At 39.7% G+C, this 25,975-nt stretch overlaps 1 protein-coding gene across 2 annotated transcripts; it reads right to left on the reverse strand.

The window, feature by feature from the left end:
• Window positions 1-5,308: 5,308 nt before the first annotated feature.
• On the reverse strand, window positions 5,309-21,627 carry IRS4 (insulin receptor substrate 4). 2 transcript variants are annotated; one of them, XM_019718125.3, is made up of 2 exons: window positions 17,909-21,627; window positions 5,309-7,822 (listed from the first exon to the last, which is right to left on the reverse strand). In XM_019718125.3, exons 1-2 carry the CDS (start codon window positions 21,606-21,608, stop codon window positions 7,818-7,820), a joined length of 3,705 nt encoding a protein of 1,234 aa, XP_019573684.3. In that variant the 5' UTR covers window positions 21,609-21,627; the 3' UTR covers window positions 5,309-7,817. The 2 variants fall into 2 exon arrangements, with proteins under 2 accessions (XP_019573684.3, XP_088650935.1); XM_088794809.1 differs by lacking the exon at window positions 5,309-7,822 and having other exon boundaries at window positions 17,901-21,627.
• Between the last annotated feature and the right edge of the window lie 4,348 nt (window positions 21,628-25,975).

Genomic DNA, 25,975 nt, shown 5'->3' on the forward strand with positions numbered 1-25,975 from the left:
TCCTTTCTTCTGCAGTGTCTTATTTGCCATTAATCCCATCCAGTATTTTTTATATTTGAAATTATTGTTTTCATGTCTAGCAGTTCCATTTGTGTCTTCTCTTTCTCTACTTAACTTTTTCATATATGTTATAATATAGTTATAATAACTGTTTTAATGAACTTGTCTACTAATTCTATCACGTGTGTAATTTCTGTATACATTTTCATTGATTTTTCTCTTCATTATGGGTCATATTTTTGTTTCTTTGCGTGCCTAAGTGTTTTTCTGTGTGTGTTTTTTTTGATGCCAGACATTGTGATTTTATCTGGTTGGATGTTGGATATTTTGTAATCCTATAAACATTCTTTAGTTTTGTTCTGGAACACAGTTAAAATTATTTGGAAGTTGTTTGTTCTTTTCAGATCTTGCTTGTAAGATTTGTTAGGTAAGTCTGGGGCACTTCTCAGCTTAGGAGTAATTTTTCCCAATACTGAGGCAAGACCCCTCTGTGTACTCTATCCAACTTCCCACAGATCTTGAGGTTTTTCCATTCTGGCTATTTGAAACATGTCCCATTTCTGAGCCTGTGTGAGTGCCAAGTACTGTTACCTCTAATCCTTTCAGATGGTTCTTTCTATGCACTCAGATAATTTCTTCACATGCTAGGGTGATCAGTATTCTGCTGTATACTCGAGGGGGACCCTCTACAGACCTCTGTAGTTCTATGTCTGTGAAGCTCCATCCACTATAGTATTATTTCCTTTGAATTCTAGCCACCTTGGTCTCCTTGGAATTAGAGGTCGATCTTTTAATTCAAGGAGGTGGCTTGGATTCCCCAACCCTGTACCATGGCTTGAAATTGTTCTCACGGGTATAAGACAGGGCAATTTTGGGTTTCAGAAGTTTCTTTGTCATCTGTTAGGGATCACTGTCCTTTATTATATGATGTCTAGTGTTTTGAGAATTCTTGTTTCATATATTGAGGGTTGTTTTTTTGTTTTGTTTTTTGGGTTTTGGTTTGTTGTTGTTGTTGTTGTTATTGTTTTGGTTGCTCAGGTGGGAAGGTAAGTTCTGGTCTATCTTGGCCAGAAGTAGAAGTCTTATATCTCATCACTTACAATGACTTGATGCCAACACAGGGTATATATTCATTACAATAGTAGATCAAAATCATTCTAGAGGATTTTGTTTACTATGTGGCACATCCAGGGCTTTCAACGTAGGGTCATCTGGTGTGTCTCTTGTAATAAGAATATTTGTATTTGGATACCCTAGTCATTCACCTCACTTATCATTTAGCAATTAGAGTTTCAAATAAAATATGTTCTTCATAATTCTAGTAAGACATGGTTTTTACTTTATCATAAGTGGAGAAAGTAGAAAAATAGTTTTAGTCTCTGAATTCACAAAGGGAAAGATTGTGAGCACCACTGGTATAAAGAAAACATTTCTAGGTGGGGGTGAGGAGTATCAAAACAGAGAGGGAGAAGAGAAAATCTTCTTTTCAAATCTTATATGACAAACTCATTTTCCACGGAGTATCATAGGTTATAAATCTCTAGACTAAGAAGAAACTTTTCCAATCATTCCATCCTATTCTTTTACCAGACCACTTATCACGACATTAATAGCTAGGAAATGTGATTAAAATAACTTATCCAAGGAAGAGAAGTAGATGAGTATGTAAGTAGTCAGAAGGGTGATAAGTTCTGGTCTACACCATGTCTAACATCATTTGTAGTTCTAAACCCAATTCCAGAATATCAACTATACACAAACCAAGAGTCAGCTATAATTTTCTAAGGTGTTAAAAAAACAAACTAGAACCCTTGACAACTAAAATGTTGAACAAGTGTCATTGCCATGCCCCCACCAAAAGAAACGGTAATCTTTGTAGCCTCTATATCTTACATGAATAGTGTCTACTTTGTAATTAATGTGATATTTTTAGCTATGTTAAGCACTGTCTAAGCACCATCACCAATACTGCCTGTCATCCTGGAATGGACATAATTTAAAGAGGAAAAAAAAAGCAGAATAAAAACAAAAACAAAAAAACAAATGTCAGGCAGGTGGTTCCTAAACTGCTTCTGAAAGTTAAAATGAAACAATAACAAAAATCTGAGCATGGATGCTGCAGAAACTACAAAAATGCTGAAAACATTCTTGGGGGTTACAAATGTGGACTTACTGTGTTTCCCCGAAAATAAGACCTACCCAGACAATCAGCTCTAATACATCTTTTGGAACAAAAATTAATATAAGTAATTATATTATAAAATATAATTAATATAGTAATCATATTTTGCTATAAGACCAGGTCTATGATATGATACAATATAATTTAATATAATATTATATAGTAATATAATACTGGGTCTTATATTAATTTTTGCTCCAAAAGACACATTAGAGCTGATGGTCTGCCTAGGTCTTATTTTCAGGGAAACACAGTACAGAATGAACTGTAAGCTTCACATTTTTCTGTAGACATTTAATCTGCTTTCTGTTTAATATTTCCTTTAAAAAAATATTAATTCAAATTACTGCCAGTGAAATAGAAGACCCTATAATAGCCATTTTGAGATTGAAAAGTCAAGGAGGGGATTGCTTCTAGTTTAGTTCTATGAACCCAAATGTTCTGGACTTTATTCTAAATAATTTCCCCCCATTTGTAAAGCAAAGCACTTATGTTACTGACAAATTCCAATGTTGCATGCAACAGTGGTTCCTAATTGCTTTAGCATTTATCATGTTCAAGAGACAGGAGGGAAGTTGTCTCATTTTGTACAGCTCGGTTGCATTTGTTATCTCTGAAGTACACTTAAGCAGCAAACTGGGACTTCAGGTTGCTGCCTGAAAACCAGTATCCATGAAGGAAAATGAATTGTTTTTTTCCTAAAACAGAATACAGTTCAACCTCATTCTGTGCGTTAACTGTGTATAACTTTTCTTTTATACATTTTATAAATTAGGAGCCCTGATCTGGCATACCTACACAGATTTTCCTACTCATTTTCCAGGTTCTGCCTTTGGGCAGTTTTGTTTTCAAAACGCATTTTTTTTTTTTTTAGAAAAGCATTTTGGTTCATTTCCAAGAAGTCCTTTGGGGTCAACTAGCATCTAGTAATATTTTTCTAAGCTGTCACTGGAGGTGCTTAACTAGTGTGTGCTTAGGCATGTTCTATGGGACAAGTCTTCTGTATAGGTTTTATTCTTTAAAGAAACAGTACCCCTTCACATTCTATAGTGAGCATGTGGGTACTATGTATGAGACTAGGGGAATGGAGATGCTGAAGTTCTGTTATGTACTCTTGAGTATAGATCTTTCCAGCTTGTGAGTTCTGCTGATTGTTGAAACAACCACACTGACTACGGGTCCTGTTCCACGAATTCAAGTCCCATTAAGATGTGAACCACCCTTTTGCACATGAAAATATACGTGCTCCTATGTTCATTGCAGCTTTATTTATGGTGGCCAAGACACAGAAACAACCAAAGTGTCCTTCGATAGATGATTGGATAAACAAGATGTGGTATATATACACAATGGAATACTACTCTGCCATAAGAAAAGATGAAATAGTACCATTTGTGACAGCACGGATGGATCTTGAGATTATAATGCTAAGTGAAATAAGTCAGACAGAAAAAGTTGAGAACCATATGACTTCACTGATATGTGAGATATAAAACTGAAAGCAACAAAGGAATAAGATGAACAAAGAAACAAAATCTCATAGACACAGACAATAACTCAGTGGTTACCAGAGGGTAAGGGGGGAGGGGGTGGTAGTAGAGGGTAAAGGGCGTCAAATATATGGTGATGGAAGGAGAACTGACTCTGGGTGGTGAACACACAATGTGAGATATAGATGATGTAATATAGAATTGTACACTTGAAACCTATGTAATTTTACTAACCATTCTCACCCCAATAAATTTTAATTAAAAAAAAAAAATGGTATGAATCACCAAATGAGTATACAAAGATCATGTAAACTGATAAGCACAGATGTGCCTATCTGTCTTTGGGGGGCTGTTTGGGATGAGTAAAATATATTTGGGCCGTACCCTGTAAATTGCCTCCCTTGAAGTGAGGATATGTATACATACAGTTGACCATCGAACAACATGGGTTTGAACTGAGCAGGTCCACTTATACATGGATTTTTTTTCAATAAATACTGTAAATGTTATTTTCTTTTATGATTTTAATGACATTTTCTTTTCACTTGCTTTATTGTAAGAATACAGTATATAATATATATAACATACAACAGGTGTGTGCTAATTGACGGTTTATGTTATTGGTAAGGCGTCTGGCCAACTGTAGTCTATTACTAGTTAAGTTTTGGGGGTGTTAAAAGTAATACGTCCATTTTCAACTTTGTGGGTAGGGGTCAGTGCACACATTTTAATTATACAGATTCTAAGATGACCTCTGTGGTTGTATACAGTTTCTAATGGTAGTCTAATTACACCTTCCTGTTATGATATTATTCTACACACAGCTTCTCAGGTGCATCAAGTAAGGTCAAGCGGCACAATAAACTCAATTGTCTGCACATACACAATCCATGTAGCTTGTGGATTATGCACATGATGTAGGAACTGTCTCCCTACCCTGTGGCCCATCTGACTCCACAAACCCCTCCTTTCCCACCCATTGATCATTGGACAAACATTGGTCTCAAAGGCATATTTACTTTCACTGCCCTTATGCATGGCAAAGGTGATTTGGTAAAGGAAATAATCAGGGAGGCAATTACTTGTCTAGCCTTTCTTTAAACCTTTGGTTTCTGATAAGGCTGACAATATAATTTGCTAATATATTCTTGATATCCAATCCACCCATCCTTCTATATTCCATCAATGCAAAAATGTTTTCTGCCTGTTCACTGGTGTATTTTCCATGGACTCTTATTTGCTTTCACAGCAGTTAAAAATAAGTAAATGAAAAAGGAGTCACTTAAAGGGCAAGAGTAAGTGGAAAGGGAAGGAGACAAAAGAAAACTATAAATGATTACCTTAACCTCACTGAGTAGTCACTTCAGTGTAGGATTCAGACATTATTATGATTGACACAAAAACTCAGGTAAATTCTAGTATTATCACCTCAATGTTTGGAGAATCAAGAGTTGTTGTGTTAATTCTATTAAAAAAGCTTCATGCTTCTAGGTGTAGTGACTTTAACCCAAACCCTAAATTATCCAAACTGCTTTATTCTGAAAAAATGCGGTCAATTCTACCACAGAGCAGACAAATATATTTAAAATGGAGTAGAGACAACACTATTCAGAAATAAAATGAGTCTGCACACAAATAACTTTCATGAACACATTTATTGCAAGTAGCTCTATGGAAAGGCAAGTCTGATATATATATAAACACTATACAGAGTTGCAAGGTTGTCCCCCCAAACTGCAAACAAGATGTTTACAAAGAAAAGAGAGTATAAGAGTATTTACAAAGGAAGACAAAGCCAGAGCAACTCAAAGCAGATCTGTGAAGCAGAAATAGCAAATGAAATGAACTGTTGGAACTATAGTTTTACCTCTTACTGACCAAGTGACTATGTCTGATTTCAAATTAAATGTAGGTCACACACAAAAAATCGTTCTGTCATTGGTTTTTCTTAACAGCAGCATAAACTGGTAGCTGGAAGGTGATATGTTGGTTCACATATTCTAGAAAGATCCTTCCAGCACAATACTGAATAAATTAGTTGTGTCTGTAAACTAAGAAGTAGTGTCAAAAAGATTGCATATTTGTTATGCTGTACCTGTGACTATTTGTACCTGTTACTATTTGTATGTACTGTTGTATATGAGGTTTCCCATTCATTTATTCAGCAAGTGTTACATCTGTGAAGTACCCTGTCTGCTGGCAGCCCCTGAACCTAATATGCAAATAAAGCAATATAGCATTTTCCCCCAAATAATCTTTTCTCTTCCACAATTCTGAACGATTATGACTTAACTTACTTGAAAATAAAATGATGACAGAAGGCTTGAAGAACGGCTGCCTAAAAGAGTGCATTGTTATCATAATGAACAAAAGCCACACTGCATTATTTGATTAGACTGGAAATAGAGAAGAGTCTGAAGGAATTGATGAAATCAATGCCTTAGTAGTGACCAGTAACTGTAGTGATTGGTACTGCAACCACATCCTCTCCTCGGCGCCATTCACAAGGGAAAAAAGAATCTCCCATCCCTTTGGTTGGAAAAATAATAGAAATCAACTCGGTTCTTCAGAAAAGTTAGCTTAGCAACATGTACTACTTGAAGATAGAAGTACATGTTCAAAGACATCAAAACCAAGTGGCAAAAAAGTTTAGGTAAATATTACACTACTTTAAAGTTGCACATTAAATGCAAAGCAATTTTTTTAACAGTTACACACAACAGGTACAGCTACAGTCACTTGTACACAGGTACACAAGGGTGTGCATACAAATAGGTGCACACACACACTAGCACTCATACACTTCGACAGTCATTCATACCCATCTGTGGGATGATGAGGTTTGCCAGTGATGGTACGAGTAATGAATTGTGTGCCACCACATAACAAAGCTCTGAGCAAGCTTCTAGACCTTTGTTCCTGTCCTCTGTGATCACCACCAGTTATTGTCATAGTCTCAAAGGTCCAGGTTCCTAAAATCTTAATTCAGTTTCCATCAGAGGCAAGCAAAAATGGGATAGGGGGGCGTGGAGGCTTGCTCTGATTTTTTTTTTTTAATTTGGTACATCTTACATAGGCTCATTACCCAAAGGGAAACAAGGCCTTATAAGAGGTTCTATTTGGCTTAAGTTTTAGTTAGGACATTCATTGATACGTACACACTAATTTCTTGAATATGGGAAACTGATATATTTATAGGAGCCTTGGGCATAGTGGGGAGTGTGTCAAGGAGAGAGCCAGAGAGGGGGAGCATGAAGGGTGAAAGGGTAGAGGCCCAGAGAAGCAGAGAGGGGCTTTGTGGGGAGACTTCTGAAGAACTTTTCTTCTTTTAGGGGGAAAATGTTGGTTTCAAAATGAAAAAAAATAGCGATTTTGGAAATGCTCAATTGATTTACAAGCAGAATATCACAGTGTTGTACACGGACACCTAGATAATCTGTTCCTCAGTTCTGCCTTTAATATGTTGGAAATGCTCAACCAAGGTATCAATTCAGCTGATATTTAATGTGGACAGAATGTTGCAGTTTTGCTAATGAGCAAAAACTGAGATAATCTGTCCTTTGGCCCTGCCTTTAAAATACTGGAAATGTCCCATCAAGATATCAGTTCACTTGACATTTAATTCCTTGATCAAGAAATGTTTTGATATATACTACTCAGAGAAAAAGATTCTAGATCATACCTACCTTCTCATGAACATAACTTTCCTTTCTCTGCTCTTGTTTAAAGCATTTTCAACTTCAAGCTAAATCTAAGTATTACACATCAGTAAAATTGATATTGGCCACATTTACACATATGTAAATAACATTTTTGTAAAGAGGGAAAGAGTTATGAGATGCTCACTTTTATAGTACTCGTTTCCTTTCAAAGAGACAGACTGGGGAGGGAAACCAGAAAACGAAAACTAAGTACAGTGTACATTTCTTAATTCAAAAATCACTGGATCCGTAAGGCAGTGGTATGAATAATCTGTGTTACGATCATTCAACTGCCAGCATCCACTTGAAGGCGTTTCGAAATTCAGGTTGCTTTCCATTCAGAAACCTCTGAATTTTCTTTCTTTTAGGTAGATCTGGAGTAGACAAAGATGAAATTTCACTAGCATCCCCTTTCTTCTAAACGGTGTTTTTGTGGCAATATAATCACTCTAGAAAAAAGAGACAACAAAACAAAAGTTACTTGCAGAAATAAAGTATGAAGCACTTTCACCCCCACCCTGTTCCAAAGAAAAACAAAACAAAGCCAGAATTGAACTAGTAGTTTTTGGAAGCCGTGTGGAGGAGACTGCCTTGGCATGGACGTGCCTAACTCTGCCAGCTGCCTATGACAAATACCAGCACAAGCCCAGTGAAGACACAAGGGCAGTTACTCCTTTGGCCCAAAGGCTGCCACCCTGAGATAGCTTGTGGGTAGCAGCTTTGTACATGCATGCACTCTTCTACTTCCTAGCAGTTGGGCCAGCAAGTGAACCAGGCATTGGGCAGATAAAGATAATTTGTTTCTTCTCCTACATGCTTGATTATGCCTTCACCAGATTATTGGCACATATCAAAGGCACATTACTGGCACAGCCTCGGTGATAGTCTCCAGAGTCAATCGCTGAATTTCTTCTAAAAGAGCAAAGTCATAATTGCAAAGGAGATTTGAATGAAATCCCCTTCTGTCTAATAAAAAGAAGTTCTGGTATTACTCTTTTGGACTTCTGCTAATTGCAAGGATGTATAATATAGGGAGTGCAGCAGAGGAAGGGGATCTGATACAGTTAAGAAGGCGCTGGACTGGATGAGAGATGGGGATAAATAAATGGTCAACAACTTGATTATGGGATGGTAGTGTCACTTTAAGGCCAAAGTATTCTATTACATCCAACCTAACAGAATCCACGGAAAGCATCACAGTAGGTTTTGACTACAAGATCTTATATTAAACCAGCAGTATATAGTTTGACTATTCATTTTTTCATCGGAGATTTTAAACATGTTAACAAACTTGAAGCTGAGTGAAGCATCAAAGGTCTCCTCCATTTTCCTCCCACCTATTTGTGGCTATTAGTCATCATTTGTTGTATAGGGCCATTCCTCCACACTAAAAGGTTTACAAAAATAAACACCCTGGGTTAGTAAAGTTAGTAAGCTTTCCTGTCAGCAGTAGGCTTAGGAAATTGTAGATTCCTAGTATCGATCAAGTTTACACAGGATAAAAGGCGTCTGTGATAGCCATAGGTTAACCATGAGAGTGCACATTAGCAATTCAATTATCGGCTGCAAAATTACACTAGAGTAGCATTATAGAATTTTGCATATACTATCAGCTATATGTTTTTAACAGAAATTTAAGGTTTGAAAGGCATATCACCTAATTTAGTTTGCTACTTTGTTTTAACATAAAAATATACTTACATAACCACACTGCATGTGCTTTAAAGGGGATTTCTTCCTAACCTATATAATACACTACATTTCATAGATATTTTCCCCAGAAACAAACAAATTAAGCTCCATATAACTACCCTACCAACATTATACTAAGCCTGATATTTGAAGCATTTGTTGTTATCAGAGTTGTTTTGTTGTTTATTCTTTACTTTTCTTTCTTTTTTTTTTAATTGAAGTTTATTGGGGTGATAATGGTTAGTAAAGTTACATAGGTTTCGAGTGTACAATTCTCTAATACATCATCTATATATCACATTGTGTGTTCATGACCCAGAGTCAGTTCTCCTTCCATCACCATGTATTTGATCAGATTCACCCTCATCTACCACCCCCCTTACCCTCTGGTAACCACTAAACTAGTCAGTGTCTGTGAGTTTTTGTTTCTTTCTTTGTTTGTCTTGTTCCTTTGCTGCTTTCAGTTTTATATCCCACATATCAGTGAAATCATATGGTTCTCTTCTTTTTCTGTCTGACTTATTTTGCTTAGCATATTAATCTCAAGATTCATCCATGTTGTCACAAACGGCATTATTTCATCTTTTCTTATGGCAGAGTAGTATTCCATTGTATGCATACACTACATCTTCTTTATGTAATCATCTATTGAAGTATACTTTGGTTGTTTCTCTTCTTTACTTTTCTCAAATGACAGAGGCTCTACTAAAAATTTGATTCACATGCCAATTGCTTTCCTATAACACCTACAAGAGCATTAAGTGAACGCTTGGTAACATACTAAAACCTAGCAAATAATGGTTTGATTTCAAGTATACTTTAGCAAATATACTTGTCAATTCTTGTTTAACCATGCTAGTAGAAAGGAATAATGCTATCCAAAACAAGATAATCCAAAAATAATTTAATTTGCTTTTGAAATGCATTATGGGAACAGATTTACTTTTATAATCCTGTTTTACTTAGGCTAATACTAAAATAAGTTTACATTCACTGAGCACATTCCAAAGAACAGACTAAGGAAGTAACTCAGAAGCTTGCTATGTGGTACAGGAAAACTATTTAGAAACAGCCTGGAAAATGAATATCAAAGGCCTGACAATCATATTTTAGTTCTGTATTCTGTTCATTTTGATATCATTTCATCACTTGAAAGGTAAATGGTGATGCTTTTAATAATGTGGTCTGTTTTTGATGTACTATTTCCACTTGACATTGACAGGTTATAAATAATTACTTTATTGGTATTCTTACTTTCCAATTAATCAAAAAAAAATTTTAATGACAAGTTAAGTCCATCCCCTTTAATGAGTTATACTCTTCAAGTAATTCTCCTCTGTGGAAGAAAAAACCTCAATGGACTCTGATGGGTCAAAACATCTTCCTACTCCTGCCCCCAAAACCTGCAGCTATCCTTTCCTTCTCAAAACAAATGAAGTAATCTTTTCTGTTTCAATTTGTATAATGATATAAACCTGAACAGTAATCTTTAATACACTAATAAAGCACACATGACTTCAATATCCCTGGAAATTTGTAAAGTGAGCCAAGAAGTCAGTTTCTCTAGGGCATTTCAGACCTCTTTATGTGAATCATAAACACGCCTCTATTACAGTTTGAATTCTAAAACAGCAATGGTTCCCCTGCCCAGCAGAAGCCAAAACTATAAGAATACATGCAGTTATTCTCTCATTCTCTTTCCACTCTCCCCGATCTCATTGCCTTAGTTATCTTTTCCATTCCAATTATCACAGAACTCAAAAAAAAAAAAAATTTCAAGTTCTTTTGAAAATTTCTCACGGTTTATTAGTCTCGTGTTATCTTTACAAACAATTGGTGATCACACAAATAGGGGCAACCAAATAAAGCATTTGAAGGCAACCAAGCTGAAGGAAATGAAGAGAAATTGAAACATATACCCCAAAGATGACTGTATAATAATACAATTATATTATTTAGCGTAGCATTACCTCTGACTTATATATAGTTTGTTTCCCCCCAAGAACAGATCATCACACTTTTCTGTGCCCTGTAAATAAATGTATAGGAAGATGATTCTCTAAGACTTGATAAAAATTTAAGTGCTGTCTTTCAAGACTGAAAACTAGCAATAATTGCACTAGTCTTTCCAATGTCACTCATACCAGACTATTGTCTCCTTTATAAATCAGAAGATCACATATGTCTCTCCCTATGGTGGAAACAGTTTTGGGACAGAATAGTGAAAAGAATCTGTAAGGGAAATGGACGACACTTGTAAACTTCGAACTCCTCAAAGGTCAGTTCAATTTTTTCCCACCTGCATTTCGGTAGCCGGGACCACTTATGCACGTTCATTCCAGTCTTGATTATCTGGGTACAAACTATTTGGGGATCAGCTACAGGATTTTCACCCCAGGTCAGCTTCTCTACTTCCTCCAAACACACACTTGTGCCACTTCACTCTACTGCCTAGTTACTGCAGACTTAAAAAATTCAAGTTACTAGAATTCTAATATAGACAGTCTCCAATTTACAAAAGAGACATATTCCGATGCTCATTTTTTAGTTGAAACAGAATAAATTATCCCATAGAAACAATGTTATAAACAAATGGTGGATAGGTTCATAGGTTCATCTACACATGCCTATATTAAACCTATTCAGTTCCTAAATTAACAAGATAAACTACTTTGACTATGGCCAACCGTCCCTTACAACACCATTTCTGTGGGAAGATGTATTTTAAGTTTCAATTTGGGACTCTAGTAAGCTATATCTTGTAGCCATGGCAAGAGGAATAGTGAATGATAATTGGGGTCAGAGTGGCAGTGGAAAGGAAACCATGGTAAGAGCTTCAGCCACAATAAGGAGTCCTTCAGAGTGTTGGAGGTGGGGATTTGAGGGTGAGGACAGCATTGGTATGCCTTCAAGGCTGGAGGCACAACTTATGAAAAAGCAGGAGTTAAAAATGAGAGGTTTTGGGAACGTACAGAGGGATAGTGGATGGGGGAGGGGGGTTCACACAGTGTGATGGATATAAATGATAAACGTCTAAGTTTTGCTTTGTCTTGTGCACCTGAAACTAATAAAAAAAAAAATCACATTAATTGGTCAGACTTTCAAGGGCACCTTGGGTGTGCATGTGAATTTTCAAGATGAATTTAGAGATAGAGACCTCATCGCTATTCCAAGTTCAAGTATACAAGAAGAAAATTAATAATCATACAGAGGCAAATTATATAACTTGTGAAAACTAGCTGAAGTGACTGCCACGGGGAATTGGATATTCAGTAAGTCCAGAAGGTCTGACTAGCATCAAATATATTGTGGTCAGTGTAGCCATGAAAGTAGCTTTAAAGAGGCCCAGCTGTCTCTGTGACAGCCAGTGAGAGTAGAGCAGGAAGCACAGCCCTGGACGTGCAGAACAAGGAGCCCTGCAGAGAAGGCTGTTTCTGTAAGCTAAGTCCAAGCAGGCTGTGAACTAGGAGCGAGCAACCTCTGGCAGAATAAGTCCTCCACTCCCAGAGTGGCCCTCAATTTTTCTACCAGAGAGACACCAGGAAAGGGTAGGTTACTATGAAATTAGGGACACAAGTTCGGCAAAGGGCACATGAGGGTAAGATGTAATATAACCAATGCAACCCTAACCAATAAGAAAGGGGTGTCAGGAAGCTAGGGGAAAAAAAGAGCAATAACTTTCTCACTTCACAAAATATTTAAGTACATATTTTTTTATTAATTCTAAAAGTAATTAAGTCTTCGCCATAAATGATAAGGTACCCTTTTTAAAAAGGCACATCTAAAATAGGATATATGTCTACATTTTTAAAACATCTTTAAACATTCCTATGTCTCAAGTGTTCAGCCTACATTTCCAAAAGAAGATGGAAATGTAAGACCTGTGGCTGCATAACCAATAATCAGTGCAGTATTGTTAGAGAATATAATTGGAGATCATATGGCAAGCAAATTATCTTGGCAACTTTATCAATAGCTTTAAAATTAGCAATTTGATAATGTGGTAAAAACTGAGTGTATTGTAATATATTCATTTCATTATTATAAAAGGTGGCTTTTTTCATCTCCCATTTCTCACTCAAGACCAAGCAATGTTTTTCAGTAAGTGCTCCTCACCAACCAAGAGCTTGGTATCACCTCTTAGCCAAAATATACTGCAGGCTTTAATTAAGCATTTTACAAAAGCTACTTGCCAATACTGCCAATAAAATGTCTGGGTTACTTTTAAATAGTCTTAAAGCATTAAAAAGGTGCTAAACAAAATGAATTTAATTTTAAACAAGGGTTTCTATGTCCCAAGGAGAGGATTTGATTTTCAAGACTTCTAAAATCTATTTGCCTAATTGCCAAAAGCAAGTTTATTTTTTTTAAATAAAGAGCATCTATGTCTACGGCGCTTTTTCTTCCACCTTTCTCACTTTATCCTGTTTTGCCCACTGCGATGGTTTAGATTAGAATGTCAAATTTTATACACATAGAAAAAATGAAATTAAAAGACTTGCTATAACTGGCAAATGTCATGGATTATTAGGAAATCCAAAGATACCCAACTTCAGTTAAGGAAATGATCATTAAAGGAAGTTTACTGAATGCACTCTCATTTCACTTTTCTTCCTTTAAATGTTTCCACGGGATCCAAACAGATACACACACTACTTGTGTTTGGGAGGTAAAGATATGCAAACTCCTCCCCAGACCAGATTTAAAATCTTCAGTTCCAGAACAGGTCAAATAATTTTATTCTGAGAATCATGGCAAACAGTTCAATGTAATGAAATTTACCGAAGCTCTGGCAGGTGGTTCACAGTGATAACACTCTAAAGGAATTACTTACAACAAAATGTGCTACTGTCAAATTCAAGAAAACTTGAACATTTTCCCAATCTTTGCCTATATAATAATCTTTCATCAATAGGAAAGAACAGATTGAATATTGGTGTGCTGGGTGGGGCACTGGACTTGAAATCAGATGTATGGGTTTGATTTTCAGCTCTGCCACTTACCTTTTTGACTATGGAAAAATTCTTAACACCGACTTCATTTCCAGCTCCTTCTGTCCCCCAGTAAGATAGTGAATGTGAATGTGCTGTGCAAATTGTAAGACAGTATGCAACTGTAAAACATGCCCTCAATCAACAAGTTGACAATTTAACAACAGTCCCTTTTAAATCACACACAATATTCCTTATTTCTCCCTCTACTGGTTGGTTACCCTCATCTATTGCAACAGGAAAAATCTGGGCTCACTCTAGGTCTTGTTTAAAGAAGATGTTTTGCTAGTAGGAGAAATTTTTACCCTGGAAGCATCACTCTTAGAATGAATGCAAATGAGTTGAATTTAATTGAATGAAGTCCTCTTTGACTGTTACAGGTCAAATACCTCTACAGAAACTGACTGTCCAATTTGTTTTGGGGGAGTGAATGTTTCCTAAAACAAATGACCCATCAATGGTGATTGAGAATGTCTGCTATATGGAGATATTACTCTCGTAATTTATAATAAGTCCAATACAACAAAAATAATTTGCTCTTAGCACCTGTAATTTATAACAAGAGGATTTGGCAGTAGTACACTGAAAAGAAGCTTACATTTCCTTCATGTTAATAACAGTGTCTGAATTTTCAAAAGGTAATTACTACAGTGTTTCTTTTCTTGCTTTTGAATACCAAGTGCTATCATAACATTACGAATTTGGCTGACCAATTCTCACACCCCTCCTAGAGCTGCCTTTATCCTTCTATGTCTGGAATGGAAAAAACTGGTGAATTTTTCACCTTAAGTCATTTAAAATTATGCATTCTATATCAGATACAGCAATAAAACAGGCAAAAATGCATATGTGGGTGGAGAGTTCGACTAAACCTGTATAAGAGACTACATGAATGTTAATGCTTATAACCCATGTGTATAAAATGTGAAGACTTCACACTTTTAAACGATTTCATTTATTAAAAGATCAAGTCTGAGTTATATTTCTGGGTGCTTCTTTCCAATTGTCTTCAACAAATGGCTTTAAAGCACTTCTGTGCAGTGTGACTGTGGGTAAATGAGATTGCATATTATTTTTGTGTTACATGAACAAAGCTGTCTCACTGCCTTATAATCTCACTTTATTTCACGTAAGTTCTAAACAGATCCCAACTATAAAGATCCCAACTCTGAACAACCATATAAACCACTTTAAATGAAACTAAAGACTAACTGAAAAGTGGGTTTTGAGAACAGAGAACTTTAACTTAGCTGTGTTTCTAAAGCGAATAATAACAGTAACAACAATGATAATAGTTGTATAATAATTCATGTACAACACTTACTATGTGCCAGGCACTGTTCTAAGCACTTGCCATAAATTAAAATTACCCTTTGAGATACACAACTGCTAATAAAGACAATGCCGTTGTTCCTTTGTCAAAGCATATTTTCTGTTTTCTAGCATGAAAATGTTTGATAGGAAAAGTGAAGAGAGATCAGAAATGGGTGAAAATTATTCTATAGCTTTATAGTCAAAACATGTCAGAATTATGCAGCCTGTTCTTAACACTTCACAGACAACATTCTACCATATCAATTTACATTAAAACAGTAGCAAAAGTAATTTCCTGCAGTGAGCTCTGTCTATACATCCTTCTTTTTATATAGCTCAGCAAATTATGTGCCTGAATTATCCTCCAGACCAACCATTTTTGCAAGAAACTAAATCATCAGTTTCAACTGTTCAATGTTCACCTCGGTGTTAATCCAACGACAAAATAAAAATATTTTGTAAAGTGCTTTCAAGTTCCAAAGTGCTTCCACATCTCTTATTTCAACCTAAGCACCCACTTCCCTGTGAGATACAGCCTCCTTGTATAGTCACTCACTAAAGAATTTCCTCAATGAACAATACATTCAGAGAACATTAAAATAGCTACAAAGTCAATAGAAGTTATTTATAAATTTGTAACTTATGTTCAAATAATGCAAGTTGGATCTGGATAATCCTTGGGAAATCAGGGTCAATTTAAGGAATAAGATTTCACTAATTTGCTGAAACAAAGAGTATTGGAAAGTATAGACAAACTTCTCTGAAAACTTGTCCTTTCCAAGATACCACAGGTACACAGGCTGCTATGGCAAACCTACAACAATGTTATAAATGGTGCCTTCAGCATTTAGGCTCAAACAATACCAGGAGACCAATTTTCGGGTGTACTTTACATAATAAAATGATCTGTTCCTGAAAAGCTGATTATGAATTAAATTCTTGGAAATAGAATTATATGTTTTAAATGCAAGGTTTGGGTAGTAGTGGTGATTGCGTACGTGCGTGTGTGTTGGGAGGGGGGCAGCCCAGCTCACAATTTAAAGGAGATCTGAATGGAATCCTTTGACAAGACAAAGCATCCTTTTGTCCTTTTGATGATCACCCTTTAATGTGTCCGTGCTCCAAATGTGAGCTTTTGTGTGGCAAGTTTGCTAAAGCAGGGTGAGATGGGGGAGGGAGGCTACACCTGCACTAAATAGGAAGCTTGTTAGGTGACTGTTGTGATCAGTCCCGGACTTGTTCTGCCTGATCAAGCACAGTGGGCAGAGATCCAATCACAAAGGCATTCCACAAAGCAAGCAAAGCAAAAATCTTCACTAAACTGACTACTGGAATGAAAACTGCTGGTGTCTATTCCTTCCCTTCACTGAGAAAGAAGCACATTCTACTAAAGCGGGAAGGCACTTGAGATTATTGAGACATCATCTTCTGAAATCATTTCTTGAGAATGCCGCCAGACTCAGACAACAACATCGCACAATGTATGCAGTAAATTTACTCAAAGTCTTATTTGCAACGCTAACAGCTCCCACTTTTCCTTATTTCTTCCTTTGGAAAAGTAACCCTTGAAAAAACTTCCACTGTTCCAGGGTAGGCTGCCCCAGGAGTCAAGTCTTCCTCCAGACTTATGATCTTGCTTCCCTAGATTTCCCAGAAGACACACCAACTAGATACTTTCAATGTTTTTTAAACATTTGAAACAATATTCACACCCATTATCAAGTTGTCACCATACCCTCTTTTGGGGGAGTTACACAAACAAAATGAGTAACAGTGAAAGTTATTTGGCTGTCACTACTAGTGACAGAGGAAAGGAACACTCAAGGTTTCTGGCAACTTATCCTGTGTGTAAAAACAAAACAAATCAATACAAAAACACATTCCAGAGCCAAATACTCTCTTCTTTTAATCACTTGTTGTTTTGGATTATTTATGTTTTGCTCCCTCCAGACATTCATGCTAAAAATTTAGATTTAACCTTCTTTTTAAATCACAGCAAACTAACATAACCACGACTGCTTTTTAAAAAGTAACTTTCAGAAGAAAGTCATCCTCCCCCAAATGCTAACCGATGATTGTGACTGCTTAATATTCTGTGCTCTTATTAAAATTCCTGCAATTAAATATAGGCATTTATAGAAAAACACCTTTTACTTGTTGATTTAAAATGAGGTGATGGGATTCAATTTAATGTGTCCTGTTTGCATAAATCATTAAGTGTTAGGGACAGACATATGAAGGCATCCTCATGCTACATATCTTTAAGTTTTAACTACTCCTAAAAAAGTAGAACCAATGTTTAAGCGATAATCGGTTCTTTCCAGATAAACAAACTATTATTGGATTAAAACTTAAATTCTTGCAAAGATCACAAGGTATTGCATGTATAACTAAAACTGAATTCTATTTTCCATGTTAAATAGGTACCAGTTAATGAAATACTAACTTACTTTTTCCTAACACTGTAGACATATTAGCGCATCAATTCATTAAGCAATGACCATTAACTTCAGGGAAATAAATACTAAAATTACCAACCTCTTTGAGGAGAGTCGAACTTCTGGTTGTCAGGTCTGGCAAAGTCCATTCTCACGTAGGTGTCGTCGTCGTCATCGTCAGAATCTTTTTGCTCCGAGGGTCTCGGCACCCGGCGGCCAGGTGATGGTGGGGGAGTTGCAGCTGCAGCTGCAGCTGCAGCCCCGCCGGCCCGGTTCTCACCTCCGGCAAGGTCTGAAGATGAGTTTGGGGCTCTAGGATTGCAGGCACCGGCAACGACCTGGGCACCCCTTGCTGCGTCGGCACCAGCAGCATTAGCAACAGGTTGGAACCAGCGGACAGAGGCGGAGTTAAATCCAACGGCGGCCTCAAAGCCAACAACTGCTGCGCCAATGCCCGGGGCCACGACCAGGGCGGAGGCGATGGCTAAAGCCCGGCCCACTGCAAAGGGTGACACAAGGACCGCAGCGGCAGCGGAGGCTAAGGAGGCATAGATGTCTCTGTCCAGGCTGTCGGTTGGGAAAGCTGAGACAGCGGCTCTTGCGGAGGCAAAGAAACCTTGAGAACGGCTTTGTGGATGTCTTCTCTCTAGCTCTTCTTCCTGCAGCAGCCTAGCTACAGGTGGTGGTTCAGAGCAGCGGCTGGGGGAGAGAGAGATGTCCATACAGCACTCAGAAAATGGGTCGACCACATAGATGCGACCTGTTTCAGCATCATAGCGAATGGCACTGTCAGCAAAAGGCACGGCTGGTGTCATTGTTGGGTTGAAAATCACTTCAATGTAGTCACACTCTTCCTCATTAGCATTGCTACCTGTAGCACTGGAAAGAAGAGGCAGAAGTGGCCACCTAGCACCGTCCAGAGAGAAGAGGTTGGCACCTGGAATAGCTCTTAAAAGATTTGAGAGTTCGTTTGCTAGATTTCGAAATGGCACTCTGAACTCAACATTCACATAACGAGAAAAGGCTGACTGTCTGGGATCAGCAATTATGCCCCATGAATGTGGCAGTCCTTGAGGAATGGGGGCTAGCATATTGCTATTTCTTTTAGTGAAGTCAGTGTTGACATAGTCACTAGAGCTGTCAGCCTCTTTCTGCTCGTGTGTGGGCTTTTGTGGTTTTGGCTTGATTTTATTTCCCTTTGCAATAAAAGAAAGCTTGTTAAGTCGCTTAGCCTTGTTCTTGGGGGACCCATCATCTGAAGGCTTTGAAGGTAACCCCCCATCTCCAGGCTTTGAGAGCGACCCCTCAACTGAAGGCTTTGAAGCTACATCTTTGGGGCCCCTGATAGACGACGTTTGTTTGTCTAGGCCCTTCCCCAGTTTTCCAGATAATATTGGTACATACTCACTGTGGTCACTCTGTCCCAATGGGGAGCTCCGAACAGGATTTGGCAGAGAGAAGTAGGAGCTCCAACTTTTGGAGGAAGAGCCGCCCTGAGGATTTCTGGGGTTTTTCGGAACTGCACCGGCTCCAGGAGCCATAAACATGTAATCACTGTCACTGTCATTGTCCTTAGAGTCATCCTCTTTATCAGGATCAGGTGCCTTTGGAGGACTTGGGGCTGTTGGTGAGCTCACTCTGGGAAACATCATCATGTACCCTCTTGAATCTTCCAAAGGGGACCGAGAGTCGAGTTTTTTTGAAGCAGAAATATTTTGAGGAGCCATTGGCATATAATCACTGGAGCTTGTAAGAGGGGCAGCCACCCCTGGCTTCATTGGCATGTATGGGTCGTCCTCATCTTCATCAAAAGCCCTGGCTCTGTGGGGACCCCCAGCTGCACCTTCTGAGGTCTCTGCATCTTTGACTTCTTTGCGTTCTTTTGCAGCTCTTCTGTCAGCACAAAAATAAAGTCGGAACCTTCCCCCAGACTTCCCTTTTCCACCAGTTGCTCCACCTGGCGGGGGTGGAGGTGGAGGTGGTGGCATTTGCTGTTGCTTGCTTTGAGTTAATTTGCCAAAGTAGGATCTTTTCTTCAGAGATTTTGCCCATTCACCATTGCCATCGGAGCCTTTACCACTTCCTGAACCTTTGTCCCCTCCAGAGTTCTTGCCACCACCTGAGCCATTGCTATCTCCTGGTCCCTGGCCACTACCTGAGCCATGACCACCACCGGATCCCTGGCTACTGCCTGAGCCGTGCCCACCTGCAGTGCCCTGGCCATCTCCTGAGCACTGGTTTCCTCCTGAGCTCTGGCTACTGGAACCTTGGCCAGTTGAACCGTGGCCCCCTCCTGAGCCCTGACCATGTCCTGAGCCCCAGTTGTTCATGGGCATGTAGTCACCTCCTCTGTTTACTTCCTGATCCTCTTGGCCTTGAGGATTGTCTTCTTTCCCAGAGTTGCCGGAGTCAGAACCAGATGCTTCAGGAGATAGGCAAGCTCTGTTGCTGGGGGCTTCTGCTGGGTGTGGGACACGCACCAAGCTGGGTGCTTGGCTGCGAAGAAAGCTGGCTGGCACTGAAACCGCTCTGCTGGACCTGTGCGCTCTGGGCAGGTGCAGTCTTCCTCGCCTGGAGTGGGGCACAGGCTCGCTGGGTGTTGTGTAGCGTCTGGTGAGGAGCATCTCGTCTTCCCCGTCACCAATGGCCCGGAGGTGGCAAAACTGCTCAAAGCGGGACCTTCTGAGCCAGCCGCTGGGCTCGAGAGGCAGCATGTCCAGGTGCCTCCTAGTGGACAGCAGGGTTAACAGGTGGGCGCCGATGCTGATGCTGTAGCTGCGGCAGCGGGCTCTGTATTCGTCTGCACACAAGGCTCTCATCTTCTCCAAAAAGAGCTCGTGCATGTTCTGGGCCACCACACAGTCATCGACCTGCATCCACAGTTCCCCCGGACCGATGACGGTGGACCTACCGACTTCCAAGAAGAAATACTGCTCTGAGTGCCCACAGCGACGGATGCTCAGGAGCTGGACGACCACGCTGGCCACTTCGGTGTTCAGCCTTACAAACACAACCTCCTCGTCGGTAAGACAGAGCCGGAACACGCCACTCAGCTCTTTTCTATGCCCCAGCCCCCTGGGTTTGACTATTACCTGCCACACATCTTTGTAGAAGGGTGGCTCCGCCGCCGCTGCGGACGCCAGCGCGGCCGGTCCTCCATCAGGTGGCGCGCCGGGCGTGCCGCAGCGGCGGCGTTTGCTCTCGAGGATGAGGCGGCTGAGCAGCAAGTACCAGCTCTCTTGCTCCGACTCGTTCTCGGCCACCATAGCGAAGTACTCGTCCTGGGTGAAAAGGGCAATGAGGTGTCGGTACCTTGCGTCGGCCCGCTGGCTCACTGAGAAGCACTGGTACAGGGTGATCACGCGCCGCGGTGGGATGAGCGCCGGGACCGCGGCGCCGGAGCCTGCAGCCGCGGCTACAGCCGCCGCGGCGCGGACACTGTGCCGGAACTTCCTGGCATTTTCATAGTATTCCAGCCGAGCTGGGGCGTCGGCGGTCTCGAGTTTGAGCACGAAGTAGCGCCTGTGCCCATGCTTCTGCTTCCGCAGGTAGCCCCGTTTGCAGACTTCGTCCCCGACGGGGAGGTCCTCCTCATCAGACTCGGAGTCTGACCGGGAGCCAGTGGCTGTGGAGAGCCACATGGCTCCCGGACAAGACGACCCGGTCCCAATGGGTGCGGTCGGGGTTCTCGAGGAAAGAAGTGGGGTGGTCGCCACCACAGCTAGAGCTGCCGCTGTAGCCGCTGCTGTATCTCTCAGTCTCCTTGTCGCTTGGTCGCAAGCGAAGGAGCAACTCGCCATGGTGATGCACGTTGGTTTTAAGGTGAGCAAGGGGGAGGGGGGCTCCGGGAAGGGAGGGCTGGGGGAAGAGGCCGTCAACCCCCGTCTGCCCGCCAGCCCCAGCCCCCTCCTTCCTGGGCCCGCGCCCCCGCCCACTCCACTCTGAGCGCGCGACGGGGAAAACAACACGTGACCGCAGCCTCACGCGGCCGCAGCTGCGGCTCTTGCTACCCGCGCAGTGGAGGGGCGCGAGCTGCAGGCAGAGGTGTGCAAGGGAGGGGGCGGCGAGCCCAAGGGGCGGGGCCAACTCCAACCCAACCTAGACCCTTCGGGTGAATATCCCAGACTGAGGGCCACGGGAGGAGGCGGGGCTTTCTGTCCACGCTGGTCCTATAACTAGGAGTCCAAGAAGGCACAGCAGGGCGGGAGAAGGCCGGGAGGGACAGAGGAGAGCGTTTCCAGCGATCGGAGCCGGATGCGGGCTCCACAACCACGGCTCGATTGGCTGGAGGGGGCGAGAGGTGGCGGGAGAGGGAGGAGCACAACCCTGTCCCGCGGCGCCAGGGTGGAGAGCTGGCACAGTAGCCGGACGGTTTGTTTGTTTATTTGGGAAGCGGGAGCCAGGTGAAACTGTTGCAAGGTTCTCACTGGATGGGATGGGAACCAATGGGAGTGTCCGGCAGGAAGGCGGCCCTGAATTAATTAGTTTGGGGGACAGGAGAGGAACTGAGGGGCGAGGGGGCGTAGCTTGGGTCCCTGAGTGGGCTCCGCTGTCTGGTTGTCGCTCATTGAGGCGGTAAACAACCTTCTCCAAGTAGCTGTTAATAGTAGTGATAAACTCATGCAAAGCCCTGAGCCACGGTGACCAGGAGACCTAGGCTATCGCACTCTTTCTCTCCCTGTCCTTAATATAAATTCTCTATTCTTTTCACAGTCTGTTCCACTTGCTCCCGCCACGCACGGTGAGCTGAGCGTCTAGGGAGAAAGTGTGAGCATCCCTCTGGAAACGTTAACGATCATGGCCCTCAGACCTGCCGCACACCTCGCTGCAGGCACTCCTGAGCCCGCTCCATCCCGGACAAAAGCGGCGCTGAGGCACAGGAATAACAGCGATGCCCTCAAAATGAACATAATTTTTAATCAGAGTGCATTTCCAACCCACGAAAAGCAGCTTGCCTAAAGATGGTGTTTCTGGCTATTTGATTAATGATAGCTGAAAGCACAAATTTGGGGGCCTGCAAAGTAAGTATACAGCCATGTTTAAAAACAAATCGGACTAGATTCTTACTGAAAAACACCAGTGTTGAGCTGTCGTGATATTTTCCCATGGGAGATACTCTGAAAGGCGCCTTTAAGAGAATTTCAAATTAATATTGTTTCCCTTTCCTTGAGCGAGACCGAAAAACTTTAGAAAAAGAAATGCTCGTACCTAGAATAAAGGATCATATCGAACACAAATCCTAGAACATATTTCACATCCCTCGCATCAAGAAAAGATTTTTGCCGAATTTCAGTCTACAACTTGATACCACAAAAATAAGAACTACTGCTTCCCTCGTTTCTGGAAAAACTGCTGGAGTGTAAGTGCGACCTTCTGAAGTGTTTCTCTCTCTCTCTCTCTCTCTCTCTCTCTCTCTCTCTCTCTCTCTCTCTCTCTCTCTCTTTCACTGGGATTTTAGGAAATGGGTCGGTATTACATTAAAATGTCAAAGTTGTGACCACAATTGCAAACAGCAAATTGGAGTGGGGGGAAGGGGGAAACGTGGTATTTCTAAAAGAATGGAATGTTGGTTCACCTTTGCCCTAGGGTAGATGCTGCAAAGTATATTATTTATAAAATCTAACGGTAAAATAGGCAATGTATGCATCATAAAAATAAACCCCATCTCTGCTCTCTTAAGAAGTTGTTCTCTTTTGGAAACAGAATAAACATATTTGGATGAATGTCTCCTTTTTGATGCTCCCATTTTGGGAAAAAGGAAATTGGTTTTAGTTGTCTCTGAAATCTTAGAAACAATCATAACATTCCCTTTGCTGCCAGGGATTTATAAGGGTAGTATATTCACAGGTGCTAGGAGCAGCTGTGGTTTCTGAAGGGAGTAAGGGCAGAGTGAGTGTGGATGCTGAGAGAGCCCTGACTGGAACTGCTACCTACATGTTTCAGCTGCCTAGTCACATATGTAGAAGATTCCCTACACTTATAACCAAAATGTTAATGAATAAAATAATTTGAGTTTTTGTAATAGGTATTATGATATTTCACAAGTCTTTCCAAGCATAGGGTTTGCTTTCCGGAGAAATGTTTTGAAAACAAGGCAATGCATTTGCAAGTGCTTTGAGGAAAAACATGACATTTTAAAATGTATTGAAAAACATTAAACTGCAAGTTAAGTAAAATTTGGAAAATACTGAAAATAATAGATTTTAAAATCCTCATGTCTTTATAGAATTTTTTCCTATGGAGTGGTAGGCTTACAATGTATATAATATATCTTGTTCTTTTCACTTAACATTACCTGGTAACATTTCCCCATATTACTATGGATAAGGCTAAACATCATTTAAAATTCAGTAAAGTACTCCAGGTAGCTGTGTATTAATGCACTTAATCATCACTCTGCTTTGAAGTATTTAGGTTGTTTACAATATTATAAATAATGCTGCAATGAATATCTTGTACCTATAGCTTTTTTAATGCTTAGAATTATTCCTTTGGGGTAGAAACAGACATAGAATTACTGGGTTAAAATGTATGACTATTTGATGCATTATTTTCAAAAAAATATATTAGCTTGCCCTGTCACCACACTGATTGCCAGAATTGGACATTCTTATTTAAAAGAAAACGCATTTAAAAAAAATCATTGGTAAGATGGGTCAAATGGTATTCTACTGTTGTTTCAATTTGCATTTTGTTTATTAGTGAGATAAATAAACAATAGATTATCTTCTCTAAAGTGTCTTTTTATGTCCTTTGCCTTATCTTTTGGATTCTTAGTGTTTTTTCTTACTGTGTGTGACTTGTTTACATAATAAAGATATCACAACTTTGTCATATTTGTTGCAATTTTTTCCCAGTCTATTGATAAAAAACAAAACACTTAAGTTTGATTCCCTTCTATTTTGAAAGGTGTGTAAATCTGGCACAATGAAGCTTGTAGGGCTGTTTAGAAGGGAGCTATTGATATACACAAATGTCACTATGATCACTTCCAACCTTCTTTTAAACTATCTCATATATCTAAGCTTATATGCTGTTTTAAAAAAAAACAAAAACTAAGTTTGTTCTCATATCAACAAACTGTAAGAGTGCATCTAAACTTGTTAAATTTTATGTAGCACTGTTAAGCAATACTTTGTAAGACATTATTCCCTACTGTAGGGTGAAACCTCTAGGGGTAATCAATGTGTTTGAAAAAAAGAAGTGTGAAAATAATTTTAAAACAATTGTAGTGAAAGATTAACTGTGCTCATAATTGGCTGTATAGTTGGCTGCAAGAAAATGGAATTAGGGATATAGTGAGATGTTTCATACTGGGATTTTATTTTGTATGTTTCCTACGATGGGAGAGGATTGGGCAAATATTAGTATTGTAAATAGGGAGAATGTATGACTAGAAGAATATTATTTTCTTTACATAATTTAACCACATTTCAGTTCTAAGTGTTGAAGCTCTCTAGAAGAGACCATCATTATCGAATTGCACCAGATGCTGGAACTTGTCTGACATATATTTAAACTTTCATCTTCCTGGACAACTTAATGATATAGAATAGTTGTTTAGTTTAGGTCAGGTTTCTGTAGGCAAAATAAAGTGGAGGGGTGGTACAGACATGTAGATGGTTTAGGAAAAAAGTAGAGATTTTTGTATTTGGCCTGAACTCACCACATGGTTGCTTTAATGCTCCTGTCTCTTAATTTTTTGTTTTTATATTTAGGACAAGTTACCCCAGAAAGCTAAAGTTCTTTTCCATATCCAATTTTAACTTCTGTAAAGTTTGGACTCTGAACCACGAATCTCAAACACAGATTTTTAAAACAACAGATAAAAAGTAATAAAACCTGCAGTATTTCTTAACTTGTTTGCCATTTTAGCTAAGGGGAGAAAACAAGCAATTCAAGTGGTATTTTACACCAAGAAACTAAGGTAAATGGATAAATACAGCCACAGTACCTTAAAAACAGTTTTTATCTAATGAAGAAATATGCCTTTAATGGGGTTTCTTGTGAGTCCTATTAAAAAAGCAGTTGTTTAATTGAGTTGAGTAGTCAGTGGTAATAAAAACTGATCTGCTTTTTTCCTCATATACATGGATCATCAATATTCTAAAATCCACTTGTATTAAAATCAAAATAGATAATAGAAGTATGGATTTACTTACTTTAA

Source organism: Rhinolophus sinicus, chromosome 18 (genome assembly GCF_057876585.1).
Source record: "Rhinolophus sinicus isolate RSI-liver-muscle chromosome 18, RSI-T2T, whole genome shotgun sequence".
In the NCBI taxonomy this organism is placed as follows: domain Eukaryota; kingdom Metazoa; phylum Chordata; class Mammalia; order Chiroptera; family Rhinolophidae; genus Rhinolophus; species Rhinolophus sinicus.